The sequence below is a fragment of the Paralichthys olivaceus genome, chromosome 22 (genome assembly GCF_024713975.1).
Source record: "Paralichthys olivaceus isolate ysfri-2021 chromosome 22, ASM2471397v2, whole genome shotgun sequence".
Classification (NCBI taxonomy): Eukaryota; Metazoa; Chordata; class Actinopteri; order Pleuronectiformes; family Paralichthyidae; genus Paralichthys; species Paralichthys olivaceus.
In genome coordinates, this window is record NC_091114.1 from 15,332,321 (window position 1) to 15,358,033 (window position 25,713).

General features: G+C 44.9%; 1 protein-coding gene across 3 annotated transcripts in view; it reads right to left on the reverse strand.

Annotated features, from left to right (window-relative positions):
* Positions 1-1,495: 1,495 nt before the first annotated feature.
* Positions 1,496-25,713, reverse strand: part of nhsl2 (NHS-like 2) — a 75,217-nt gene continuing 50,999 nt past the window's right edge. For all 3 annotated transcript variants that reach the window (XM_069518651.1, XM_069518652.1, XM_069518653.1), the window contains exons 3-10: positions 20,783-20,925; positions 18,953-19,202; positions 12,670-12,855; positions 10,800-11,919; positions 9,536-10,700; positions 9,118-9,427; positions 8,835-8,943; positions 1,496-8,319 (exon numbers count right to left, since the gene is read on the reverse strand). In XM_069518651.1, coding sequence (XP_069374752.1) covers positions 7,980-8,319; positions 8,835-8,943; positions 9,118-9,427; positions 9,536-10,700; positions 10,800-11,919; positions 12,670-12,855; positions 18,953-19,202; positions 20,783-20,925 — 3,623 coding nt within the window. In that variant the 3' untranslated portion in view covers positions 1,496-7,979. The remainder of the gene's footprint in view (positions 8,320-8,834; positions 8,944-9,117; positions 9,428-9,535; positions 10,701-10,799; positions 11,920-12,669; positions 12,856-18,952; positions 19,203-20,782; positions 20,926-25,713) is intronic.

Sequence of the window (25,713 nt, forward strand, 5' to 3'; positions counted from 1 at the left end):
CTCACACACACACACACACACACACACACACACACACACACACACACACCACCTCTAAACTGCTTAGTTCACGACCTTTACTAATATCTATATGTGAACATTGTCACACGGTCAGTTCTATAAATCCACACGCAGATATTATCATCTGTGCGATGCATCAGTTTATAAATGTTTCCATTTAATTACAGTTTGCTCGTTCCGCTCATGTTATATAAATATTATATTTGATGCTTTGTGGGTAATAAAAAAACCTTCTTCAATCCGAAACTGAAAAAAAAGTGGTTTTATGAATATTTATTGTGTATTTTTTCTCTGAGCATCAACACCTCAGTGAATCATGACCCATCATGAGCCCTGTTGTTAATCACAGATTCTATATGAAGATGCACGACAGGACATCTTGGATGCAGCTCACAAACCTCCTCCATGTTAGCAGATGGGACATGGACCAATCAAGTTATTTGACCATGTGAAGACGATTAAAATAATTTTGATAATCGGAACATTTTGCAGTAATGCAAGTAAAGAGTACCACGTGTACGATATGGAAGAACTTCAGTTTTATAGATGAAATGAATAAGCATGTTTCATCTGATTGAAAAAAGCTGCACTGACACCAGTCCCCCAGTAGATGGTGCTAGAGCCCAACAAGAAAACAGAAACAGATCCTATTTCTATGTTTGCAGGGACAAACTACAGTTGTGAACATTATTGTCTATAGAGAAGAAAAGATCTCCTTCCAAAACAAATCTTCTTTAACGAGCTTGTTTAAACGGTTGATTTGTGGTTTTAGGTCTGGGAATGTTTGGTGGCTCATGTATACATGTATAGTCGGACGTCTATGACCTCTTGTGTGTGGTTTCAGGTAGTTTATCAGGGATGTTGCAGCTCTGTAAAGACATCCTCTCAGTTAATTACATCCTTCCTATTTATACACACACACACACACACTGACTGCCAGGGAGATAGAGAGAATATGATCATAAGAAGAAAATGTTCTTGGCATCACATATTCTTTCTGCTGCATTTTCTCCGTCGACCTCTTTTTACTTATTTATTTCATCCATCTATCTATCCATTGTTTTGGTTAATAAATGGTATTTATAGATTGAATTATCGATTCTTGTTCTTTCTATTAATTGTTGTTCTATTCTATTTTCATTCTATTATTTTTTTAATCTTATCAAATACTGTATGTGTAACTATTACAGCTCATTACTCTAGAATCTGAGCTGGTTCCTGTCATGTGGAAACACAAATATAATTGTTTTCTTTCTTGAAGCAGCTTCTGCTCTTCGAACGTGTTTGATTTAAACGAGTAAATCGTGATTAAACTTTGCATCAAGAGTTTTTAAGTTTCTGTCTCCTGCTTCACTGCGTCGACACAAACATCCAATTAACAATCTCAGAGTTGTCGTCTCTCCGGGGAAACTCATTAGTCTTGATTCACACTGAAGACGTGAGCGGGCACAAACAACAACAACACACCGTACTCTTTTTTTTAAGCAAGAAAATAATTTATTCATAATGATATAATCATTTCATCACATTGGCATTGCAGAGCTGCGGAGGGAAGCGTTTGTGTGTGACGCCACCCCGCAGCCACACGTCACACCATTGGATGGGGCAGGGAAACAAAGGTTATTCAATACACACACGGAATATTCCTTTAAATATGTCTTTGTCAATGAGGAATAACAAAAATAGAATAATTCCAATAACTTGTCCGTGTCTCTCTCTAAGTATCATCTCTGTGTCTTTGTACACCGACTGTACACCCCCCAAACGTGGGCCTTTGTTTTACTTCACTTGGAGTGGCAGGAGGGTGGAGTTAACCACCATATAGGACGTCAGCTTTTTCTGTTTTTGAGACGGGCCGCATGCTCCATTACTCCACAGTACCCCTGAAATGTACAATTACAGTAAACCTCACCCGTCTAGATGCTCTTTGGCCCAAACCTGCCGCCACTAAATCTCTCTGTTGCTTTTTCACCCTGTTTCACTCTCTCAAGAAGCTGCAGCACATCGACTCAACCCCAACTTCATCAGGGACACGTCACCCTGCCTGCAACACCCTGATATGTGAGCCGCACCGGTTTGGAAGCTTCCACTGCAGCTCACACAAAGTCAGTGAATCTCAATGAGAACTGGATCTGTTGTTTCCCAAAGTGCCAAAACATCAGGAATAAAATATCCAGATATAACGTCATGATTATTCATGATGACTCTGGGGATCGTCAGGAGGTGGATGAACGTTGGCTGAAAATAGTGCTCAGCAGAAATAGAGCGATGTTTGCAGTTGACATGTCTCACTCTTTCCGCTTCACTCGATCGTGCACACCCTCCCGATGTGGCGATCTATTTCATTTCCCATCATCCCCTTTGCTCGTCAGTGCCTCTACGGCTCTGCGTCAGTGTTGCTTCCTGTCTACTCTGCCCCTACACTTTACAGTTGGATGAAATTAAAGCATCTCCATCGCCACCTGGTGACTTGCTGCTGTATAGACATGTTTAAGTTTGGTTTGTGGTAAATTTGTTTTTTTATTAGTTGTTTGATGACGGGTTGAATCATCAGAATTTACAGCTATTACTCGCTATGACTGGTCGACAGCGTTTATCGTCAGGAATGCGCTCCAGTGACTCAAATCTACAATCGCTACATCGCAGACTCTGGCGTTTGGCCAGTGAGACATGTTGACATGAATATCACTGTACTGCATTGAGCTACAGTCAAAATATCCAAACCTGAGCAATTTCAAAACCAAGCCATGCATCCTGATGGGTTTGTTTGTCAGTGGTTAGCTCGAGCTCCTACAGGAACCTAAAACTCAACCCAAAATGAAAATTGGAGACTCAGGTCTTGTCGGTTCAGTTTCTGGCAGCAGAACTCTTTTTCGTACCGTGATCTTATTCTTTATCTGTTTAGTTGTAATTCAAAATGCAGATTTGTGAACTTCATAGTTTAGTGGTTTATGCCAGGGGGAATATCCGGCAATAAAAACAACCTGAACTTTTTAAAAAGTGCAGTTATCTGCTCTGGTGCTTTTGCAAAATATGAACCATTGCATTGTTTTTAAAGCAAATTTCTCTATAAAGTCATAAAAATAATAGCTTTTCTTCATCATAGCTGTTTCTGTTATTATATTTCTACGTCCTTTGCAAATACTGGTACTTGACTTGACTCTTAAGTCTGAGGGGACGTTTGATTTGTCTTTGCTCTTCTGCCATTTGGTCTCATTATAGAAGCTTTATTCATTAAACCTTACACACACACACACACACACATCGAATTTAGATAAACTGTGATCTTTCTGTCGGCTTCACTGAAAATAATCTCTGCCAAGTCTCCAACTTAACCTTTGACGTTTTACATTAATGTGTCTCTTAGCAACAGGTTGCTAACGCAGCTGCAGACGGCGACTGAAATTAATTAACCGGCGATTTCTTGATCTGCTTCCCCGAACACCTTTTATCGCTCAGCAGGGAAAGAAGGAGAGAGAGTGAGAGAGAGGGAAAAGCTCTTAACGTGATTACTCCGCTGAGTCACACGACGGCTGAGGCGACGGGGAGAAAGAGGAGGTGAGGGAACAGATGATGGAATATAAACGTATAAATTTCAGCGTGGTAATCCCCACATTCAACAGAATCCAGCCGAACACCTCATCCTCCCCTCCTTCCCCTCTTTCCCCACTTGTCCTCCCAAAGACGGGATAATGGATTAAATATTCAATATCTTCCTCTCGTCGGCTCTCACTCTCACACTTTATAGAAATGACATTTTCAATATAATATACTGTCAGCATATTTAAGAGGCCTGTAGTATTGCATTACAGAAATTTCTTGAAGGCAGAGCTGCTCCGTTTGCAGAATTAATTGCACTGGTGGTTAAACTCACCATGAAGCAACCAGATCCTCACAGGAGGGATAAAAAGTATTGCTCCTATTCTCTCTCAATTTGTCGTTAGTTGCCTTTCAGAAAAAAATGGCAATAATATGTCACCAATTTGGCAGGAGGGTTTTTTTGGCTCCGCCCATTGATTGTGAAACCACCATTGAGATTATTTCTGCCTCTGGAGCCGAGCAGAGCCTGAGATATATTTGCAAAGACTAAAGTACTTGTATCCCAACATCAGAGATAAGACCCTTGTTTTCTTTGCACCAATGCACCCATGTGTTGTACCCACTAAAACAACACAATGTTTTTATGATCCTGAACACGATGAAACATCCTCTCTGATGCCCAACCCTGTTTTCACATGCATGTGTGCGTTCGTGTCTCGTCCACAAACCACATGACTTTTTAACGAGTCACTTCTCCTCACATCTTTCCTCTCTACTCCAAAGATCTGTGGGTTCAGTCTGAATAAAAGTTTGGCTCCTTCTTGCCACTTCTATCTGATCTAAGATACGTGATTGGTCTGAGAGAAAAATATCACATTCGATGTGATACCAGCTGTGATACGCTGAACGGGGCAACTGTTTATTTAACAAACGCTTAAAGCAACACTATGTAACTTCTACTGCGCAACAGCGCCCTCTGCAGCGGCATGTGGTGATTGATTCTGTTGGTCAGTTCTTCTCACAGGAGATCATCAAACTCATTTTCAAAAGCTGCGTAGTGTTGCTTTGAAACGTCCGAATCACCAGATTCCTAAACACAAACTTGTGTTTATGTGTGTACCACCAAGGCAGCTGAAATAAAAAAAACTAAAAATGTAACTTAAAAAAGTAAAAAAAACAACACGAGGCGTCGCAGCAACACGCCCACAATTCAGTTTACAAGGCAAACAAACACAGAGTTTTATAGGTTCATCTTTTTTCATTCACTAAATATTTAAAACAAGCGTCACGTGACGAGTCATCATAAACGGTGATCATTTCTTCAGTTTTAAAATCTTTTTTTCAGGATGATGGTTTACCTGAAGGATGTGTGTGACAGTTTTTTTTTTTACTCTGCTGCTGTTGTTGTGTACATTTCCATCCATTAGGGGGAGCTCTGACTCAATAGCACCGAGGGATAGTTTTGCTGCCGGGGAGTCAGGAGACAACAGGTTCCCCTCCTCCCTCTACAGGGTCCTTTCATGCAGGGTGGGGGGGGGGGGGGGGGGGGGGGGTCATGATTTTAGAGCTGAACCACTGATGGAAGCGTCCACTCACTGATCCAGAACCGAGGGTCGTCCAGGATTGACGACTTGCGATCTGTCCACAGTCTGAAAGTCCTTTTGGGCAAAAACAAATTCAAACTCTGCTTGTTTCTGTGTTTGTGCACAGATCCCATCCATTCATTCATTCATTCACTTACTCACTCATTCATCCATGTTTACTCCATCTCATATGGACCGTGTAAAGGAAAAATAAAAACAACATAGAAGTTAAAGAGCGAGAGAAAGAGAAGGCAGAAGATAAGCATTGATAGAAATATGTTTCATGCACTATCAAGCCAACCACAGCGTCTGTTTTCTTAACAGTCATTCATTGACATTCATCCGGTGTCGCGTCGTCTGTCGAGCTCAGATGCATAGACTGAATGCAAAGAGAGGTGACGGGGAGGAAGAGTGAGATGAGAGAAAAGAGACAGGAGAGACAAGAGAAGGTTGACGGAAAGTGGGAGAGGGTCAAAAGAGGTGGGGAGAGGAAGGAAGAGGAAGATAAGGATTTAGAAAAAGGGATAAAGAGGCGGCGCTACAGAGAGTTGCTATTTGTCAGTGAAGAAAGAGAGTGTGCTATGTGCCAGAGAGTTGCAGGAGGGAAAAAGAGAGATGATGCTAATTGCAGAGAGGCACCAGCAGTGATGAAAGGAGGCGAGGAGTGAGCGGCGAGGAGGAGGAGGGCGGCGCAGACCGTCATCTCCCCTCTGAGACGATAGAGACGGAGGATGGAAATGTGCACGGAGGACAAAACATAAAGGAACAACCTGGGCCTGTGACATCACTCTGTAACTACGGACAGACAGACGGATGGAAGTTTCAACAGGTTTCCCGATTCTCTGACTAAAGCCATTCTTCCTTCAGCCAATCAAAGCCTTTGCTTCTATCATCCATTATTCCCTAAATGCGATTGATTGGGGTCCGGATCACAAGCAGTGTCCCAATTCAAAGTCTTAGACGATGAAGGGGCGAACTGGAATAAGATTCTATGGTCTACCAAGAATTTCCAACTTGTCCGTTGCATCATTAGCTAATTTGAGCCGCTTGCACTTGCTGCAGCTCAGCCAGCCGGATAGCGAGCTTGTTATCCTCATCACCGGTCCGCAATGAATCCTGAGATAGGATTCAAGCGTTGGACCATTCGGGGCTCGGGAACTGAAGGACGTTTTAACATGCCTTCAAAATGGCACGGCCGCCATTAAGACAAGTCTACGTTCCTTGATGCAAAGACACACAAGCCAGAATATGCAAGCATGTAAGGGTGTGCACGAAAACACATGAGAGACACACGTTCATGCACTCCCTCCCTCTGTGTCTCCCTCTTTGTTCTTGGCATTTCCCTCAACACACACACATTCACAGACTCACAAAGACGAATGCAAACACACACATGTGCACAACTCGGTCCCCTCTGGTCTGTTTGTAGTTTTTTAACAGTCCTTTGGTCCCGTCACCAGAGACCAGAAAATGAATAAAAACCCTGTTGAATAACCAGGCCTGCGTCATGCTCTCCGTACAGAAAATCAACAGGCATGATTTCATCTGCACACACTTGTACAAACACACACACACTCATACAAACACACACTTGTGTAGATACGTCTGCTCTCCGAGGCGTTCCTCTTTAGTCTGTGTGTGTTTTCCCTCCATGGGCAGTTTGTAGTCCGAGCTGTTGGCTGCTCTGTCTGTACATTATTTTTGAATGCAAATGACTGTTGCTGATAGATGCGCAACTTTGATCTTTGTACACGATACATACAGTACAATCCAAATTATATGCAAAAAGAAAAAATCTAAACAAACACTTAAAAAATAATGATTGACGAATATTTCAAGAACGAAACGTAGCGATGCAAAGGCTGCACCATGTAAACAACCTCCAACGCTAAAGAGAAGACAAAAAGTGCTTGCGTCCATTTGCTGGGTGCCTCTGTGGAATGTTTAGTGAAGGTCCACATTCATGTTCAGAGCACGACAAACAAAATGTGTGACATGCTCATGCCTCATCTTCGGTGGCAAAAAGCCCCTTTGTGGTTTCTCTTTGTAAATCCTCCACTTCATCTTCTCTATTGTCAACGACAGCGCTGCTACAGCAGAGATTTTACTGTAGAGAGAAGCCGTAATGTCCAAGGCGTTGAGAACATTTGCTTTCTCATGTGCCTCGTCACACCGTGAGGAATTTACCCTTCGTTTCATGTAAGTCTACAGGCGTCAGTGCTGTGGTGCTACTGGCTGGACAGATTTACTTCCAAGAAGCATAATTCTGTCTTCTGTGTGTTATTCCATTTGTTTCTTGGATATATTTCATTGCTGATCAGCTGCGGATCAGTATGACTTGTTAAAGATTCAGATCAAGTAACCATTGTCTTCATCAGGGACTCTTGTTGTCGTCATCCAGAAGGAGCCAGGAGTAAATATATCCACTGTATAACCACATAATCCTTGTCGTCTGCTCCATGCACTCATTAATCCATCCGACCTTCACACTGAAAAAACTCCCAGTGAGGAAAACATGGTGCAGGTGTTGAGGCACAGCCTCATAGCCGCCACCTTTCATTGAAAATATTGTGAGAACCTGTATTGTTCTCCACAACTTTCTCGCTTTCCAATAGGGGACCAGTTTGACAGATGACTATAGCGCTCCAACCATGGAAGGGACCATTTCGTCCAAAGCTTTGCTCCAATTTGATTGGACAGTGCAAATGGTCGATCAGTAGTTGGAGCGATCTGGTTGGTCAGAGGTGCCCATCTTCAGAGCGTGGCGCATTGTAGAATCGTTTGGTAGCTTTGTCGACAGCAAACGGACCTGGTTAACACCTATGATACTTCCATTCACTGGTCGTTGGATTTGCCGTTCCCAGGTGCTGCCTCTTCTCCCTCTGTGGCCGTTGAAGTGGTGGATGAGAACTCGGTGACCCGTCGTGCCAGAGGGTTTGTGCTTTTGAGAAGCTCCATGGCGGAAACTCTGGTCCCTCCGCTGGAAGACTTGCTGCCTTTCTTCTGAAGTAGGGCCATGAAGTTCTCATTACGGGAGCTTGACCTCTGACTGCTGCCTAACGTCAGGTTCCGGATTTCGGTGTTACCGGCGCTGTGCTTCACGGGGGATACCAGGCTCTGTCGGCTGCCAAAGGAGTCGGTCGGCTCCTTGCGACCCAGAACCTTTCGCTTGGACCTGAAGAAAAGGGAAGAGTTCAGATCAAGTTAGACGACTTCCAAGTAGATTCAGATCTCTCATTTTAGTTGATAACAATCTAAACACAGCACAACAGAAGGGATTCCATACTTTCTTGTTAGAGATGAAAACATTGACTCTCGCTGACTCTGCCTTTCAAACTATTTTCAGAATCATGCCAGGTAACTTCATGAACACTTGTTGCTTAGAGACAAGCTTGCTCTGTGTGTGCTTGCATACATGCACTTGTGTGTGTGTGTGTGTGTGTGAGAAAAAGACAGATTCTGAAAAAAGAAACACTGGTCATGCAGTGATCCTCTGTACATGTAGCCGTTGCTAGGGAACCTTGTGGTCTGTCCGCCTCACATCCTTTCAACAATTCTTTCATCACATGTTCTGGGCTATAATGAGCCGGCAGGCAAGCTCCGTTATGGCTTAGCCATCAGCTGTAATATCTGTGTCTATAAATACCATAATAAAATATGTATTGGCTGAATGTGTGTTTGAGTTCAAACCTGTGTATTATCGTGAAAAGGTCTTCGGTGGTGTGTGTTGTCGGTGTTGCCAGCAAGTCGTCATCTGTTTCCTCTGCAATGTGGAGCACATTCTTCTCATTGGAGTCATCTGAACACGACGGAGAAACCATGTTGAAATGTTGTATTGAAATGTATTTTCTATTTGTAGTTCATGTAATGTTTTTCCGTCTTTTCAACAAAAAATGTGGACATCTCAGCTGACTTTGTGGTTGTTTTACCAAAGCTAATTTTTATCATTTCCGCAGCATCTCAACACCCTTACCTGTCTCGATCCTAGTGCTGGCCATCTTCCCCTCTAGCTCAGTGAAAGAGGAATCCTGCAAAGTTGACTGAAGTGACGAATCTTTAGAACTCTCCTCGTCTGGTTCCAAGTGGTTCTCATCTAGCTCTGGCATATCTGGAACACACGGAGCACTGGAAATATCGTCTGGTGGGAAAGCTCCAACTGGTGACCGAAGGCCCAAAGGGCTATCGGCCTGAGGTGTCTGTCGATCGGTGCTGCCATTTGTAGAGGAGTGGACTGACGTGGGAAGAAGCAGAACACTTGGCTTCTTGGGGACTGGAGGAGGAACCTAGGGAAGAAATAAAAAACATCATCTCTGTGCAGCAGTAATGTACTTCTACATTGTTCGTCCCTGGATGTAGACAATGAAAAGTTTTCTGAGAGGGATCATTCGCACCTTAGGTTTCTTTTTGTCTGACAGCTCTGACAGACAGGAGATTGTCATCCTTGAGGGGAGGGTCTTGCTCTTGTCCTGGAGCTCCTGGGCCTCCTGATTACTGCAAGGAGAAGGGAGTGAACCTCCATCTTCAGGCCCAAGCCGGATCTCTTGGTCAGCTTCAAATTCAGGCTCTAACACTGGGTCCTCCAGGAGAGGCTGAGGATCTGGGAGAGGAGGGAGATCGAAGAGGGACTGGGAGTGTGGGAGGAATGGATGATCATAACCAGTTTGTGTGTTGGTGGTGGCATTTGAATCCGGGAGAACAGAAGGACTTGTTAAAGTTTGTGGAGGAGGTTTTTTCGGTTTGGGTTTTCTCATGACTTTGTAGATGTTGCCCAAGGGCACAGGCCGGTCCACAGGTGAGGCAGGTGGTGAGTCAAGGGCAAGAGGGGAAGTAGAGGAGGGGGAAGGAGACTTTATGAGGAGGTTTATAGGTCGCTTAGGCAAAGGGGGCTTGACAGCGACAGGTGGTTTGGGTTTTGGTAGAGTGGGCGGAGGGCTGGGGACTTCACAGAGGTCTCTGCCATGCTGCTCTTCTTCAATGGTGTCAGATGCACCATCAGGACAGTCCTCTAGGTCACCACGGGAGACAGAGCGTAGCCGAATAGTCTTCAGCTCATTCTGGGTGACAACAGGCAATGCGTGTGAAGAGCTCGGACTGATTTTTCCTGGTTTAGCTGCTGTGGAGGTGTCAGAATGCCGTCTACTGGCCTTTTGCTTTGGCTTGATTGAAGAGAGCTCCAGATGTGCATTCCCAGGCATCTCAAAGGACAATCTAGATCTTGCAGTCGGGTCCTTTGGCGAAGGTAGTGATGATTTCCTTTCTGGAATCTTCGGGCGCATCTTACACCCTGATGCCCCTAGTGTCCCCTGACCTGCCACGTGACTGAGTGGAACAGTTGAAGTGGGAGTCTCTGACTGGCTGGAATAGCCACTTGATGGTGACATAAGTCCTGGGGGTTTGAAGGGTGAGGATGCCTTGACTTCAGTTTCCATGGAGAGCTGTGAGGGCGAGGTGCCTCTGGAGGTGGAGGGAGAGTCAAGAAGGGACTCGGAGCTGCTTCTGACTTTCATACATTCAATCACTGTGGTACCAGTCGCTGTGCTGGAGCCTGATAGAGACCTGGAGAAGAGAAAACAGAAGAGTGCATTTTTAATCTTGACCAAACAAAGTATAAATATGTATACTTGACGTAACATCGAGTTTAGTTTTATTTTCTACCTGTAGGGGTCATTCTTCCACTCCCCTAGCTGCCAGTGAGCGGGGAAGGTCAGTTCTGTCTCTCCCTCCCTCTCTGGTGGCTGAACCTCCAGGCTTGGGGGTCCATCACTGCCTCCATGTCCCAGCTCCCGCTCACTAACACTGGGTTTAGAGGAGCAGGAGGAGCTGGGTAGGAGGAAATCAGGCTGGAAGTCTGGGAAGTGATCCCTTGGGATATGCAAGCTCTTTGGGCGTCCATCCCGATAAAGCCCACTGTCATGGTGGATTCTTCCCTCGGCTTCTCCGAGGTTCTTCATTAAAGAGACACTCCTCACAGGAGGCGGCGGCTTGCGCTTGGATTTCTTGAGTGAGATGGAACGAGAGCGTAGGCGCAAGCGTCCATCGGCGCTGTAGTCCGAAGCAGTGACAGAAATTGTATCAGTCGTACTGGCACTGTCCTCGGAGCTCCCTCTAGGGTAGAGGAGAGCGTAGTTCTCGCTCAAACCGAGGAAGTGATGATGCTGTTGTTGGTGGTCTGTTATTGCCAAAGCATTCCCATTCCCAGTCGACATAATGTTCCCATCTGGCTGGCCTACACCACCCTCTGTGAAGCAGAAGGAACCAGAATCTGTTGGTGTGGAAAGGGAACGCTCCCGGAACTTGAAGGCTTTCTGTGCTGCTATGGAACGTGCTGACCTCTCCCTCCCTCTCCCTGCCTCCCCAACTCCCCCTCCTCCACCTCGCCTCCCTCCATCCGCTGCAGCTCCTTCCGTCTCGCTCCGCTTCCCCATCGACGGCGTTAGCAGTGAAATCCCTGGCACAATATTCCCTCCTCTCCCCGAAGAGTCTGTCACAGACGTGAACGAGCTGGCGTGTGAGCTCATTGACTGTCCCGAGCTCACCAGCATCACACCGTCCTGCATCCCTCCACCAGCATGGCCGATGATGCTGTGCTGTTTGGGAGGAACCGCTGGGCCTTTGCTCATGCTGTAATTGTAAGGCTCGTTCCACGCTCCGGGAGAAAAGGTGGAGCCCTTTGGTCCGTTCCAGGAAGCGGAGGGTGTGTTTGAGCACAGCAGACCAGAGTGGTCCATAGTTCCTGGGTGAAGTTGGTTTGAGACACGATGCTCTACAGTTTTATCTGTGCAGGAGAGGGGCGAGAGAGAGATTATTTAGAAAACAGCTTTTTACGACCAGACAGCAACACAACTCCCTAACAACAACAACCTTTCAGAGAAGCCAGCATTGCTGTGGCCTGACAGACATAAACGTCTGAGCTTTTCTTCTTTTCTTTTGCCTTGTTCAGGTAAAACTGTTTTGTGTGAACTCCTCATAAAATGAATGTCCTTGTTGCAGTGAATAAATCAATTAGCCGTGGAAAAAGATCCTGACTGCGACCAACGCCACCTTTCACTGAGAGAAGGTAAGGTAAGGTGAATACAAAGTGCTTAGCCCTTCATTAATCTGTGTGGAGCTTTTGTTGAAATATGTGGGAAATAAACACAAAAACAGGTTTTTCCATCTTCATCTTTGTGCCACAGAATATCGCTTCGACACCAGTCATTTCAAGCTTGATACAAAACCGCAGCAATGTACAAAACGTTAGCTGCCCTAGCATCATCTCATAAAGCATCTTACATAAAAAGTCCAAAATAATCTTGTTTTTCTGTTGCCAAGAATGTTCAAGGTTTCAAGTTTCAGCTGACATTGGGTGAGAAGTTAGTGAGTGAGTCGTTTCAAGGTGACCCGCTCCCTTCTGTTCCCTCTTTTCTGTCTTTGGCTGAAGGTGATGCACAGTTCATGTAACAAGATCTCCACCCGGGGAACACGAGAAGAAACTGGATTTAAAAAAACAACATTGGGGGAGGGGGTCGGAGCTTTTCACACACACCTGCAGGTAAGGTTGTGTCGAGGTCAGAGTGCGTCTTCCTTAGGGGGAGGTTCTGGTGGGGGGTGTCGGTGACAGGCTCCAGGGAGTGGGGTTGGTGGGGGAAGGGGTCCCCTGGAAAGGGTGACGGGGACGGGGAGTGCTGGAGGAGGTCGACGCCGTGGAATTTCCCTCCTCCTCCTCCTTCACCTGCAGGAGAGGAAGAACAACAGGGAGGTCAGCAAGAGGAAGGAAAGACTGGTTTTACTTGACATGCAGTAAATTCAGTGTAACTGAAATCCTGTTTCTGACAAGGCAACAAAAAAGGATGAGATAAAGACTCTGGAATGATGGAGATGTGAAGAGAAAACAATTATTTCATGAGCATCACCTGTCAGAACGTTTGACCTTAAACCAGCAGCGTGATTAAAATGAGTTTGATGTTTGAGTGTGAACACAGAGAAAGTTTCCTCCTTCACTCCCTGAGCGTCTGTTCTCTGTAACGCTGCTGAGTGGGTTCGATCTCCTGTGAGAAGAACTGAATGAAGAGTTGAAGAGTGAAGCTGAACTGTAGATCAGAGTTTGGTGGATCTGTTACAGCTGCAGCTCTTCTGGTTCAGGAAGATTACGGGTGATATCCCTCCTTCACCTCCATTTTCTCATGTCACTTACAGTTCCCCACTCTGTCATAGAGCCACTTATCCACAAATTCCTTCATTGTTAGTGTAAAACTCAAATTGTAGCCAGGGGGCGAAGTGAGACTGAACAAATTAAGGCCGGTTGCTTATAAATGCGAATAAAAAAAACGAAAGAAACTCTCAGGAGGGTTGAAATTAACTCCACTAAACTGGTGGTGGTAATTTCGACATAATGCACATTTTCACTCCTTGAATAATAAAACGGTTTGAGGAGAGAGGGTGGTCCCAAACTGATGGTTTGAGACCTCTCGTTTAAAGCATCAGGAGAGTTGGTGAAAACGAGCAATTTACAGACAATACACATGCAAGTTTGTTTAAAGGAGACTTACGATGCTTATTCAAGGATCAGCCTGAATATGAGCAGAACAAAAATCAGCAAGTTTTTTACGACGTCTGCTAACAAGAGCTCCCCTCAGCTGAAGTGTGAATGAAAAAACCAGAACATGCACCTCGACGCTTGAAGAGCTGTTACTGTCACGATAAGCCTTCGTGTTTATATTTTACATTTTCTGCCGTCATGTTTTAATCCAGAGTGACGTACAGCAGATGCTGCTGAGAAACCTGCTGCTCTGTTGTACTTCCCGTCCTTCTGATGTCTCCTCTGGGCCGGCGTTAATCCGATGAGTCATCGGAGGCAGCAGGTACCCACTTCATTACCTCAGTGACCTGCAGCGGTCGCTCACCGATCTGCATCGCTCAGTCAGGCTTCTGTTTTGACGCCGTCAGACATGATTTATAGCCACAGTCAAATCGGATGCGGGCTACTGATAAATTTTATCTCCAACCACAGGAGTGATGTCATTGGGAAGTCTGTTTCCGTGGGATATTAAATCTGATTGATGCAAAACACAGACTCACGAAAATCAATGAGTCAAAACAGAAAATGAATCAAACTGATGGACAAACAAACAAGAAGCAGCGTTAAACAACCGACGCCCAAAGAAAAGTGTTTATTGTGCAGACGGTGATGGGCGTCTGTACTGAGTTTTCAAATTCAATAACTACTTGTGTTGTGGAGTATAAACCGATGCAGCAAATTGAAAATCAAAGTCAAACTGCGTAGAACACACAGACATTCACCATCTGTCCGTCTGCGTCTCGGTGTTTGTTTCCTCTCGTGAGCTTTCTGTCACAAATGTCTCCTCCTGTCCTGCGTCCATGTTGTCTCCCGTCGTGTCCCTGTTGCTGTGGATCGTATTAATTATACATCCGCAGCAACAGGATCACAAACGTCGGAGCTGTCTGAGCAGCCAAAGTGCAAAGAGAGACACTGAAGACGAGACGTGATAACAGCCCCTGCACAGAACGTTTGCAGTGTAAACAACTAATGGAGCCAAATGGTGCAATTTGGGGTTTTGTTTTCACAATAGGTCTCGAAGAACGAGGCAGAATTTGAGCCACAAAATGTTTAGTAGTTTCGGGACAAAGGAAATAATGTGTAATTTTGCTGTTGTTGAATTTGGTCACATTAAGCAGAAAGAAGTTTTAAAGCCATTCTGCATCTGTGCCTCTTTGTAATTGTTGTTGTTTGTTAAACGTCTCTGTATTTGCTCTCTTTATAGAAGTCGTCTTTTTATTTTAATTTTGTTCACTTTGTTACTGTTTTGTGAGCTTCGAAGTTAAAAATGTAAAACCAACTAACCGGACAAACCTCATGAACAAAGTTTGGAGCAGAAATCTGATTTCCTGGCTACATGACGATCAAATCTCTGGTCTCAGTGAGAACCTTGTGGGGATAGTCTCTGCTCCTCTCACTGAACAGATGCCTCTTTTTATCTCTATCTCTCCGACACAGAATCCACCTCAGTCAATCATCTGTGTGTTGAGCTCATTCACCGAGTGTCAGTCAATGGCAGTTCCCCACTGTGCATGAATAAATAAGCGCGTTTGGGCCGAGAACATCTGAAACCATCCATCAGAAGACGAAGCTGTGACTCAGCCTTCGAGTGCACGGAGCTAAATATAACTTCCTTCCTAAATACGACAATTTTGACGCTCACACTCTCGGGCAGCAAACACGTACACGAGTCACATTTACGGGCCGTCACTCTTTGGGATCGTTATTCTCGTTCCGGATCGGCCTCTTCTCTGATCGAGCCGCCGTTCTGAGGTTGAGAGTCTTTGTGTTGCTCCTGCAGCCATAAATAATGGACACTATTTCAACTATCAGCAGCCTTCAGCCGGGAGACGATAATTCATTCATCATCATCTCTCTTCAGCACGGCCTCAGATTCACTGCTTCACTGTCAGCTGGGAGTTTTTCAAGATGGCAGATGATGGGTCGGACTGGACCTCGTCCAAATAACATGCAACAGGTTCTATACCTTATCATTTTCTTAGTTAGTCAACTGTTCGGCCTGTTTTCACAATTAAACCCTAAAAACAAATGAACACAAACGTGTGTGTCAGATCTTTTGAGGTAATTTTGATGTATGTGATTCAGTCTCAAGCTGCAGGACAGGCGAGTCAGTGGGTGTTTGGTGAACTGTGGAGGAGAAAGTCTGTGATGTGCATCAACAGTTTCATGAAAAATGAGCGAAGCATATGAAATTAATTCAGATTAATATGTTTGCGCCTGCTCTGCATTCACGTTCTCGACACTCATTCATGAAAATTGCCGGAGCGTGATGTGCAGGGACGGAGAGACAGACGAAGGAGGAGAAAGGAGATTAGGAGTCAAGACAAAATGTTCTCTCATTACCCCTTCATTCATTATTCTTTCCTCCTTCATCCCTCCATCCTCAAACTGCATTTTCTCTCTTCCTCATGTCTCTACTATCCTTTTTCTTCCAGGCTTCATGCTTCACTCACATTTATTCCTCTCTTTTCCATCACTGCTGCTTTCCCCCCCCCCACCTCTTCTTCTTTTTTTTAGGAGGGAGAGAGAAAAGTGGCGAGTTACCATGGCAACAGTAACTGGCTGCAAGCTACCTGTATGCTGGTTTACAGCGAGAGAGAGAGAGTGAAAGAGTGAAAGAGAGGCAGAGGGATGAGAGACGGGTGTCACGGCAACAAAATAAGTCTGTTGATATTTTCTTTTCAACAAATCCCACGAGAAGATGAAAATCGACCGTGAATTGATCCGATGAGTAATATTCTCACAGTCCCATGTTTATGTTTCCTCTGTGCCGACACTGTCTCACACTAAACTATTAAGAAAAACACGAGAGAGCCGCAGCGTTGAGCCGACTGACCTGGTTCCTTCATTACAAATAACAAGGGCACAGCAGATCAAATTCATTTGTTCTCACACAAAACAACCTGCTGCTGTAAAAACACGAAGACAACAAGCGTGTGTCCATCCACAGCTGAAAACAGTCCCCAACGAACTGTGACGTGTGCTTAGGTCTGTAAATGTATATATATATTTATATATATATATATATATGTAGTGTGTTTGATTTTATGTGGAGGGTTACATGTTTAGAAGGAACCAATGGTCACATGAAGTTGTATGTATTTGTGTTTTAAAGCATTTAACCTCAGCCAGGCCGTAGAACAATGACAACAATCAGCGCTTGGGTTAGAAGCAAACAGCCGTTAAAATAACGGATAACTTCGTACTTGGTATCGGCTCATACACAAAGTCCAGGTATGAGGAAGGGAACTTTGTGAGCTGCTGCTCTGAAGCCTCCACTTTAACATTTTATCCAGTGCCATCTTGTTTTTGAAACCAGAAGAGAGCACATTTGGAAGAGTGTCTATGTCTTTCTCTCTAAAAGAAGGGATGACCCACCAAGTACAACACCACAGGCGGGCACCATTACAACCTGACCTTCTACTCCCCCACACAGTGGGTGAGGAGGGCGACTGAGGTAGAGTGAGGAAGACAGACAGTGGGGGAGAAAAGGGACAGAGGGATATTTAACTATAAATGGATATGCATGAGGGGAGAGGCACCGAGTGACGAAGCAGTTGCTATGCCAAAAACCGGGAGGACCACACGCACACACACACACACACGCACACATGCTAAGACACACACACACACACACATATGCACCCAAAGACAACAGGGAGGACGCTTGGTTGAGACGAGAAGAAGCAAGAGTGTCAGAACGATGTTGCTGAGGATGACCACAGCATACTAACAGCTCTGACAGCACACACACACACACACACACACACACACACACAAAGACAACGCACACAAGCAAAGCTGACTGCCAGAGACGGGCAAGGGCGATAGAGTGAATGTGATCATAAGAAGAAAATGTTCTTGACGTCACATCTTCTTTCTGCTGCTGTGTTTTCTGTGTCTTGTCGGAAACTATGTGTGAGTGTGTGTGAGTGTGTGTGTATCTATTATTGAATTGATTATTCCAAAACATCATGCTTGACACAGACTCTGCAAACGAAGTGGAGACGTGTTGTCCATCTCTATTTACAGTCTGGCTGAGATGTTCTCCTGTTGCAGTGATCTGACCTCCAAAGAGGCGCAAATTCACATTAATTCTATTTTTCCCTTCAGTGTAATTTCCCATGACTCTCACTTCTACTGCTGAGTCTCGGAGGAAAACACGACTCGTCCCTGGAGAACAACACAGAATGTCACTGAAGGAAAATCTCTTCATCGTCTTGATTTTTGCTCGGAGGCGTGCAGCACAAAGTCACCAGTATTTTTATTTCACTATTAACTATTGAATATATGGTTAAAATGAATTTTTGTTTAAACCATATAGTCAATGGAGAAAACACTGGGTGATTCATTTCCGTTACCAGCTCATCTTATGGGTCTATAATTGGAAAATACCAATCAAAAGCTCCAAGAATCTGACTTAACGTCATCAAAAAGCTCGATTTATATGAAAAACAATCAAACGTCTAAATATATCAAATGTCGATTCATATAAAACATATGTGAAAAACATATGTTTGACATAAACGAGTCAAAAACTCCACCACATCAGTTAATCACCTAAACCCTTGAACGCTATTTTGACAGTTGTAGCATACGAGCATCGAGCACTTTGATTGGATAATCACCACCACTTCATAGACTGGATGCCAGCTGCCTCTGTTTACATGCACTCATTTAAATACAGAGCTACTTTGATGGCTCGGGTTCAGTCCGACGCAGGCGATGAAACATTCATGAATTCTCTGTCATCGCGCCAAGTCCAAAAAAAAAAAAAAAAAAGTCAACATGGATGAAATATTATCGTTAATGATTTGAGTTTCCACACAGTTAAACTTCAATTACTCCCAGAAAACATCCTGGAGGCTCAGTGAGATCACACGATTGTTATACAACTGCAATGTTTGGACTCAATGCATACTTCCTGTCTCTGCCCGACAGTCATCTTTACATAAAGCACAAAACACACAAACAAACCAATACTCTTGGAAAATATCTCCGTCACCTCCAACGAGAACTTTTGCATCAGCATCTTATGAATGTGGTTATTTCTACAGAGAACACCGAGGTTACCTCCTCCATGTTTGTCCTCAGTTCATCCATACAGGCGGAGATTTAATTCAAGATTAAATCAGTTGTAAGAAACTACAGGAATCGACAAACTTAAATTATGACATCTTCCTCCACCGTTAACATGTTTTCTGTGTGTAAATCCATGACAAGCATCCAGGTTTTAGTTTAGCTATCATACCTGTGATGTCGAGCGGTATGAAGTGCGCCTGCGCGCGTCTCCCCAGGTGCCAGCGGAGTTTCTCTGCGACAGGCGGTCCGGTGTTAGCCGACGTGGCGGTGCTGCTGCTACTGTTGTTACTGCTCCAGCCCAGAGGAGGGCGATCTGAGCCGCAGGGGGACGGGGACGGGGAGGGAGACGGGTCGGTCGCTGACCTCAGTCCAAACACAGAGGATGAGGTTTCATCTTCGTAGAGCTGTTTGGAGGCCGGCTAGAAGAAGAAGAAGACAACGGATGTGTTCAGACTCCGGTGATGTCCAGAGAGAACAAAAGGTTGTTGGTTTGATTACACAATTATATTTGTCTTGCTAAAGTGTCCGTGAGCAACACAAATCCAAATATAGGCGAATTAATGCTTTAAAAGTTCTCATTCATTTCTGTAAATGATTTTAAGGATTGTTGTAATTTGTGCAGACACCTCGAGGAGGCGAAACAGACAGTGAAGGTCAAACGAGATGTTTTGCTTTCATCTACCAGGAAGAGGAAGAAATAAAAAGGAAGACAAGAAGAAAGAGCGACGGACGATTAAATCTGAACTATCAACCAATGCTGCCAAACTGCCGTTAAGCAAGGCACTGAAACCGGAACCGCTGCAATGCAGGGAACAATCCATTCTGTCCTCTCCATGTCTGAAAAGGAAAGCGTAAACGCAAATGCAATGAACGTGATTATCTCAAACACACAGAGAGAGAGAGAGAGAGAGAGTGGGAGAGAGAGGGAGAGAGGCACTAACTTAACAAGGGTGTAAAACAGTGTGCTGAAGCGATGGTGTGTCAATATGCAGGAAATGTGCAGCCGTCCTGCAGTAAAATCACTGTAGGGTTCCATCACGTCGCCATAATGACACAGTTCAGGGAATCGGCCTGAAAACGATTAGCAGCAGAGGGAAAGAGTGAAAACAAAGATGTTGCACGTCCCTAAAATCGACATGTTTACATCCTCTCCTGTCTGCGCAGGAAGCAGCCGGGGAACAAATAGCACCGACTTCATTTGCTATTTTGATTTTTCTTAATCAAGTGTTAATTATATTTCCATCTGGAAGGAACCAAATAATCTGGCGTGTGTTTGCGGAAACCAGCCGAGAGTGTGAGACGGATGATGAATGATTTCTGACAACTCTTGGGGGGCGGGACACACTGTGCAATGGTTGGTGGATAATTCAGCTTCAGTTTGGGACGATAACAAAAGCAATGAGCCGTTTTGTCACAACAGAAAATGAAGCTGAGAGTGTCGGTGACACTTAAACAGTCGTTTGGGGAAAGAGTCATGTCTCTGCTTGGTGTCACAGAACAAAGGCTGAAACTAGAATAAAGGTGACGCACAAAAATAAAGTTAGAACACATCTAACATATGGAATTAGTTTGAATCATAGACTGTGAATAAATAAAGATGGACGACTCATCTCCATTTCCTGCAGCAATCCAGAAATGAAGCCACAGCGGGATATAATAGTGCAGCCAGCCACCAGGTGGCGATCAAGATGCTTTGACCTCGATGAGATTTGAGGCCAAGGTTGATTTAGTGACACAAGAAAGTGGAAACAAGAGGAAGTGGACGCTGTGTGTGTGTGTGTGTGTGTGCACGGATGTTTATGATGAAATAAGAGAGGTGGAAATTATTCTGTGTGTATGTAGAAGTGTGGCTTAAAATAAGAAACCCAAATACGTCTGTTGTAAACCAGAGAGAAGACGTTTGGTGTGAGGGAGCCTTATGATCTAATGTGACGTGTAAACTTGAGTGTGTGCATGTGTGTGTGTGTGTGTGTGTGTGTGTGTGTGTGTGTGTGTTTACCAGGAAGATGAAGTCGGGTCTCTTGTTGTTGAGGGAGATGGGCGATCGGCTGAGCGAGGTGGACGTGTCGTCAGAGCTCTGCGAGGACGGATGCCGGAACGTCTGACCGGTCAGCTTGGTGTCGTACAACTGCTCCTCAAAGTCTGCATGAACACACACACACACACACACACACACACACACACACACACACACACACACACAGAGGAAAAACACACACACACACACACAAACACACACAGAGGAAAAACAGGAGAATTTGGTTAGTGTCAAGTTTCTGCAGCACAGAATACAACAGTGCACGCCAATGCACACATGCACATAGCAATTAAAGTGTCCTTACACACACACACACACACACACATGCACCAAACACACAACTCAAAACTCACACACATCAGATATCTAAGTTGTGTAATGGAGATCTAGTACGACTGCTGCTCTGCATCACCAGGCAGTTTCCCTCCGGTGACTCCTGGTGCTGCGGCTCTGCAACCTTAAAGGACTCTGAAAGTTTTTAATCCTCTTGTGAGCTCCGGCGTTTTCTCTACTTTCATTCATTCCTTTTCTTCAAGTCTTCCTCTCTGTTCTTTTCCCCTCGTTCTCTCCTCATCCTGAAGTTTTTCTCTCACTCCTCCTCTCGATATCTGCATTTTTCTCCCTCTCTGGAAGCTTAGACGACTCCCCCTCAGGCCATTGTAAACAGATTCCTAACCCCCACCTCCTCTTCTTTCTCCCGCTACACACACACACACACACACATACGCACACACACACACACACACACACACACACACACACACACATACACAAACCGCACTCCCTCCACTCCCCCTCAGCCAATCCTTTACCCCAAAACCGACTCCCTACCCACACTCCACTCATCCCTAAAGCCCTCTACACACACACACACACACACACACACGCACACACGCACACACACACGCACACACACACACACACACACACACACAAATCCTGCTGAGAACTTTAGTGGAGCAGCAGCATCAGTGAGGTATAAAGTTTGAGGTCGAACTTGCTCTCCAGAATAATATGGATTCTTTCTTGGTAGTGCATGGTTGCCTAGCGACACAAGGGGGCGGGCAACCACAACAACCCCACCCACCAAAGGGGGGGGGGGGGGGGGGGGGGGGGGGGTTTAATGGTCACCTCTAATATATAGATGGAGATATCTGAAGCTATTCTGTACTCGGCGAGTACACAAATCTATGTACCGGTCTTTGCAGTACATTAGTTTCACCCAGATAAAACTGCAATTAATGATAAATAATTAATTAATAAAAAACTGTTGCACTGTTTTTTATTGTGTGGGGGCGGAGCTAGTGTTGTTCATATAACTCCACAATAAAGTGATAAAATGCAGCGTTTGCAGCTTGTTATGTATCAACGTGAATAAAATCAATCCACTAAAAAATGGCTCAACCATGTTCCTCGTTCAGTTTGTCGTCAGTCTGGTTGGTTCAGATCCTGCATTCATTCCATCTTAATGACTGTCGGCATTTCCGAAGTCTTAATATGGTAGAAAAGTGGAATTTACAAGGTGGTAGCATCTGCTCCTCAGCTCAGAGAAGCCTGACGATGCCGCAGCAGCAGCCTTCAGACACGTCGGAGGTTCACAGAGAGTTTGGCAGGTGTCAGATTGAACTGAATGCAGCGACGTGGGAGTGTTTTTCAATGTTGAATATAAAGTCATGAAGAGAAATTAATATACAGCAGCAAAACAGCACAAAATACCGCCCCCCCCCCCCAAAAAAAAAAAATAATGATGTGTTTTCATAAGAGGCTCGGCAGTCCAGGCGCCCACCCACAGGTTTTGTGCAGGTTTTAATGATATTCCAGATCACTGCAGTTGACGTCCTCCCTGAGTCATGAAGTGAAAATGCACGTCTGCAGGATTTCACCCGTTCTCAACGCAATCCAAACATCCAACTCTTTTTTCTGCTCTGGTGCTAAACTCAACTCTAAAATAAGAGAATGCAGAAGGAGAGCAGGTGTACGTCTGCAAAGTTTCAAAATAAAGATTTGCCCTTTCAAAACTTTCAGCGTTCCAGAACTTATTATTCCACAGACAAGCACCAGCGTTCAGAAATTTGCAGTGAATACAATTATGTTTCTGTAGAAGAATCAACAGCATGGATTCAATTCTCATCAGTTATAATGACAAGAACTTGTTTGTTTATAGTATTTGTGAATTCCTTGATGAACTATTAGATGTTTGACTTTGTAAGCGCTCACTTTAATGTGTCTTTAAGAAGACACGTCCCCGGCTATTTGTATTCATCCCCGCAAATTACTCACCGGGTGCCCGTGATAGAGAACTGTCTATTTCGCAGAGTTAAAAATAAGTGATTAAAAACCGCCTGACTGCAGCGCGGCGAAAACAGCAGGATCAGCCGGATGGTAAACAGAGAGCAGGAGCCAAAAGTCGTCTCATCCAGACTGCAGCGTCCTGAAGAAGTGAGGCGTCAGCAAAGAAGGAGAAGACGACACGGGGGGTTAACAGAGTGATGGAGGAGGAGAAGACGGAGGAGAGGGAGAAGATGCAGGAAACTTTTCAAGAAGAAAAAGAGGTGGAGAAGTGGAGGAAACAAGGAGACGGAGGATGAAAAGGACATTTGAAGACGTGAGAGAAGGGGTGGAAGGTAAAAACTGAGAGAAAGGGCAGAAAGATGTGAAATGAAGTGATCGGGAAAAGGCAGCGAATGAAGATGTCAGAGGAGAAGAAGAGAAAGGTCAGAGAAGGAGGCAAAGACGAGGCAGGTGAGGGATAGATGGACTAAATGAACGGAGGTGGAGGAACAACGAGGGCCAGTCTGCAGGAACAGAGCTGATGGAGGAGATACTGGCAGAGTCTGGACTGAGAGGACTGGAAGATAAAAATAGGACCCAACATGTTTCTGATTAATCTCACGTCCAAATCGCTTTAACTTGATCCTGCAGCAGAAATAAAGGGGCCGGTCGCCTCAAACAAGAGAAAGTGCAGTTTTCTTTAACAAACTTCTACTTTAGAAATTCTATAAAAGATTAAATATAAAGTTTAACCCACTTTATACTTTATTTTAGGAGCAAACACACGTGGTCGTGTGTCACATTTAATTTTCCAGCTGTAGAAACAACTGAAATTTAAATAAAACACGATCACATGATGTTTTAAATTGAGATAAACTGCAACGGAACAATGATTAAAATATAATAAATGATCTCCTGCTTGACAAATGCAACTGTTTTAGCTTTAAATACATGTTGATGATTCACTTCAGTACATTTCCACTTACAGGACTTGGATAGCTTGAAGTATTTCTTTCTCTCGGTACAACTCCAGATTTTACTTACATAAGGCTTCCGGGGACAACTTTCCTTCAGCGTGGCGACACCTCGGTGGCAATTTAAAAACACTTAAAGTTAAAAGTGTGGAAACAGCCGCTGTGGTCTGTGCACTGACCCGACAGTGAAGCAGCAGCAGCAGCAGCAGCAGCAGCAGCAGCGACTCTACAGCAGAGCGAGAGGTAAACAGTTGTAGATCCACGCTTCAGATAAGAGCTCCACTGACTGCAGCTCAGACACATGACTGCAGGGGACTGTGGTGAGGGGGGGGGGGATGGTGTAAAGGTATGCCGATCACTCCCACTAATGCACGCACACACACACACACACACACACACACACACACACACACACACACACACACACACACACACACACACACACAGAGCAGTTGAGGATACTCCCCTTTTCTCTGTCCAGACAAGCAGGCCAAGCACTCATGCATCACTAACCTGTGTATTGTGTGTGTGTGTGTCTGTGTGTGTGTGTGTGTGTCTCTGTGTGTGTGTGTGTGTGTGTGTGTGTGTGTGTCTCTCACTCATTCAGGTGTTTCTGTGCATGTGTCATGCTTTGCGGTCAAAAGTGCACGTTCCTTTATCGTCATCCAAAATTTTGGACATTTCAGAAACCAGCCAACTTCTACCAACGTGTGTGTGTTTCTACGTGCAGAAATCAGTACCTTGTGTGTGTTTTTGTGTGTGTGTGTGTTTTTGTGTGTGTGTGTGTGTGTTTGTGTGTGTACAGTGCGTCCATTCAAAGCATAAACCCAACCATCCTTGACAATATGTGGCCCGGTTGTGTCAAATTTGGGTCACCCTTTCTTTTCCCCCTACCAGGAATACGACGAGGGGCTCGGGGGTGCAGAAATTAACAATACTCCTCTTTCACTGCAGCCGCAGCGTTTGTTTGTGTGCGCGTCGCTACGTGCACGCCGCCATCGGACGTGCGCGTGTTTTGCAAGCAGCAGTATTCATGTCACGTCTCCGTACTTGTGATTTAACATGCACGGTTGATCAATCCATTACAGGGAGAGGGGCCGGTGTTTGTCGGGTGCTCGTGACCTAGAAGGGCAGACTTGGCGGTTTGCGGCCTGGTTTATGTTCGTCATGAGAAAAACCACAAGACGCATTCCGATACAATTATCAGACTCTTCCTGTACGGACACAAATCATAGCCGTAATTCCTGTCGGCAATACACGGAGTGAGGATTTCTAATGGAGGGAAATCATATTTGTTGTGTGTGTTTTGGTTGAAACGTGCGTTTGATCGGGACACGGGTTCATTTCACTCTTCGGCCTGTTTTTGAGAAGCTTCAGAGAAAAGACGCCGCGGTGACGTCGCTCCAACGAGGAGCTCCACAGGGCGAGAACTTTATAAAGGAAACCCAGAAACAACTGCTTCAATTAAATCAAGAAACCGGCGGGAACTCTATCGGACCGTTTGCATTGACTCAGACCTTCCCTGTCTCAATTAAAGGGATACGGTGACATTTTAAAGTTTGTTCTGTATTTCAGCAACGCCCGGCGGTGTCCGTGGTGAGGAGAGGTTGCCGTGGTGACAGAGAGGAGGACGCTGCTTCGAGAGAC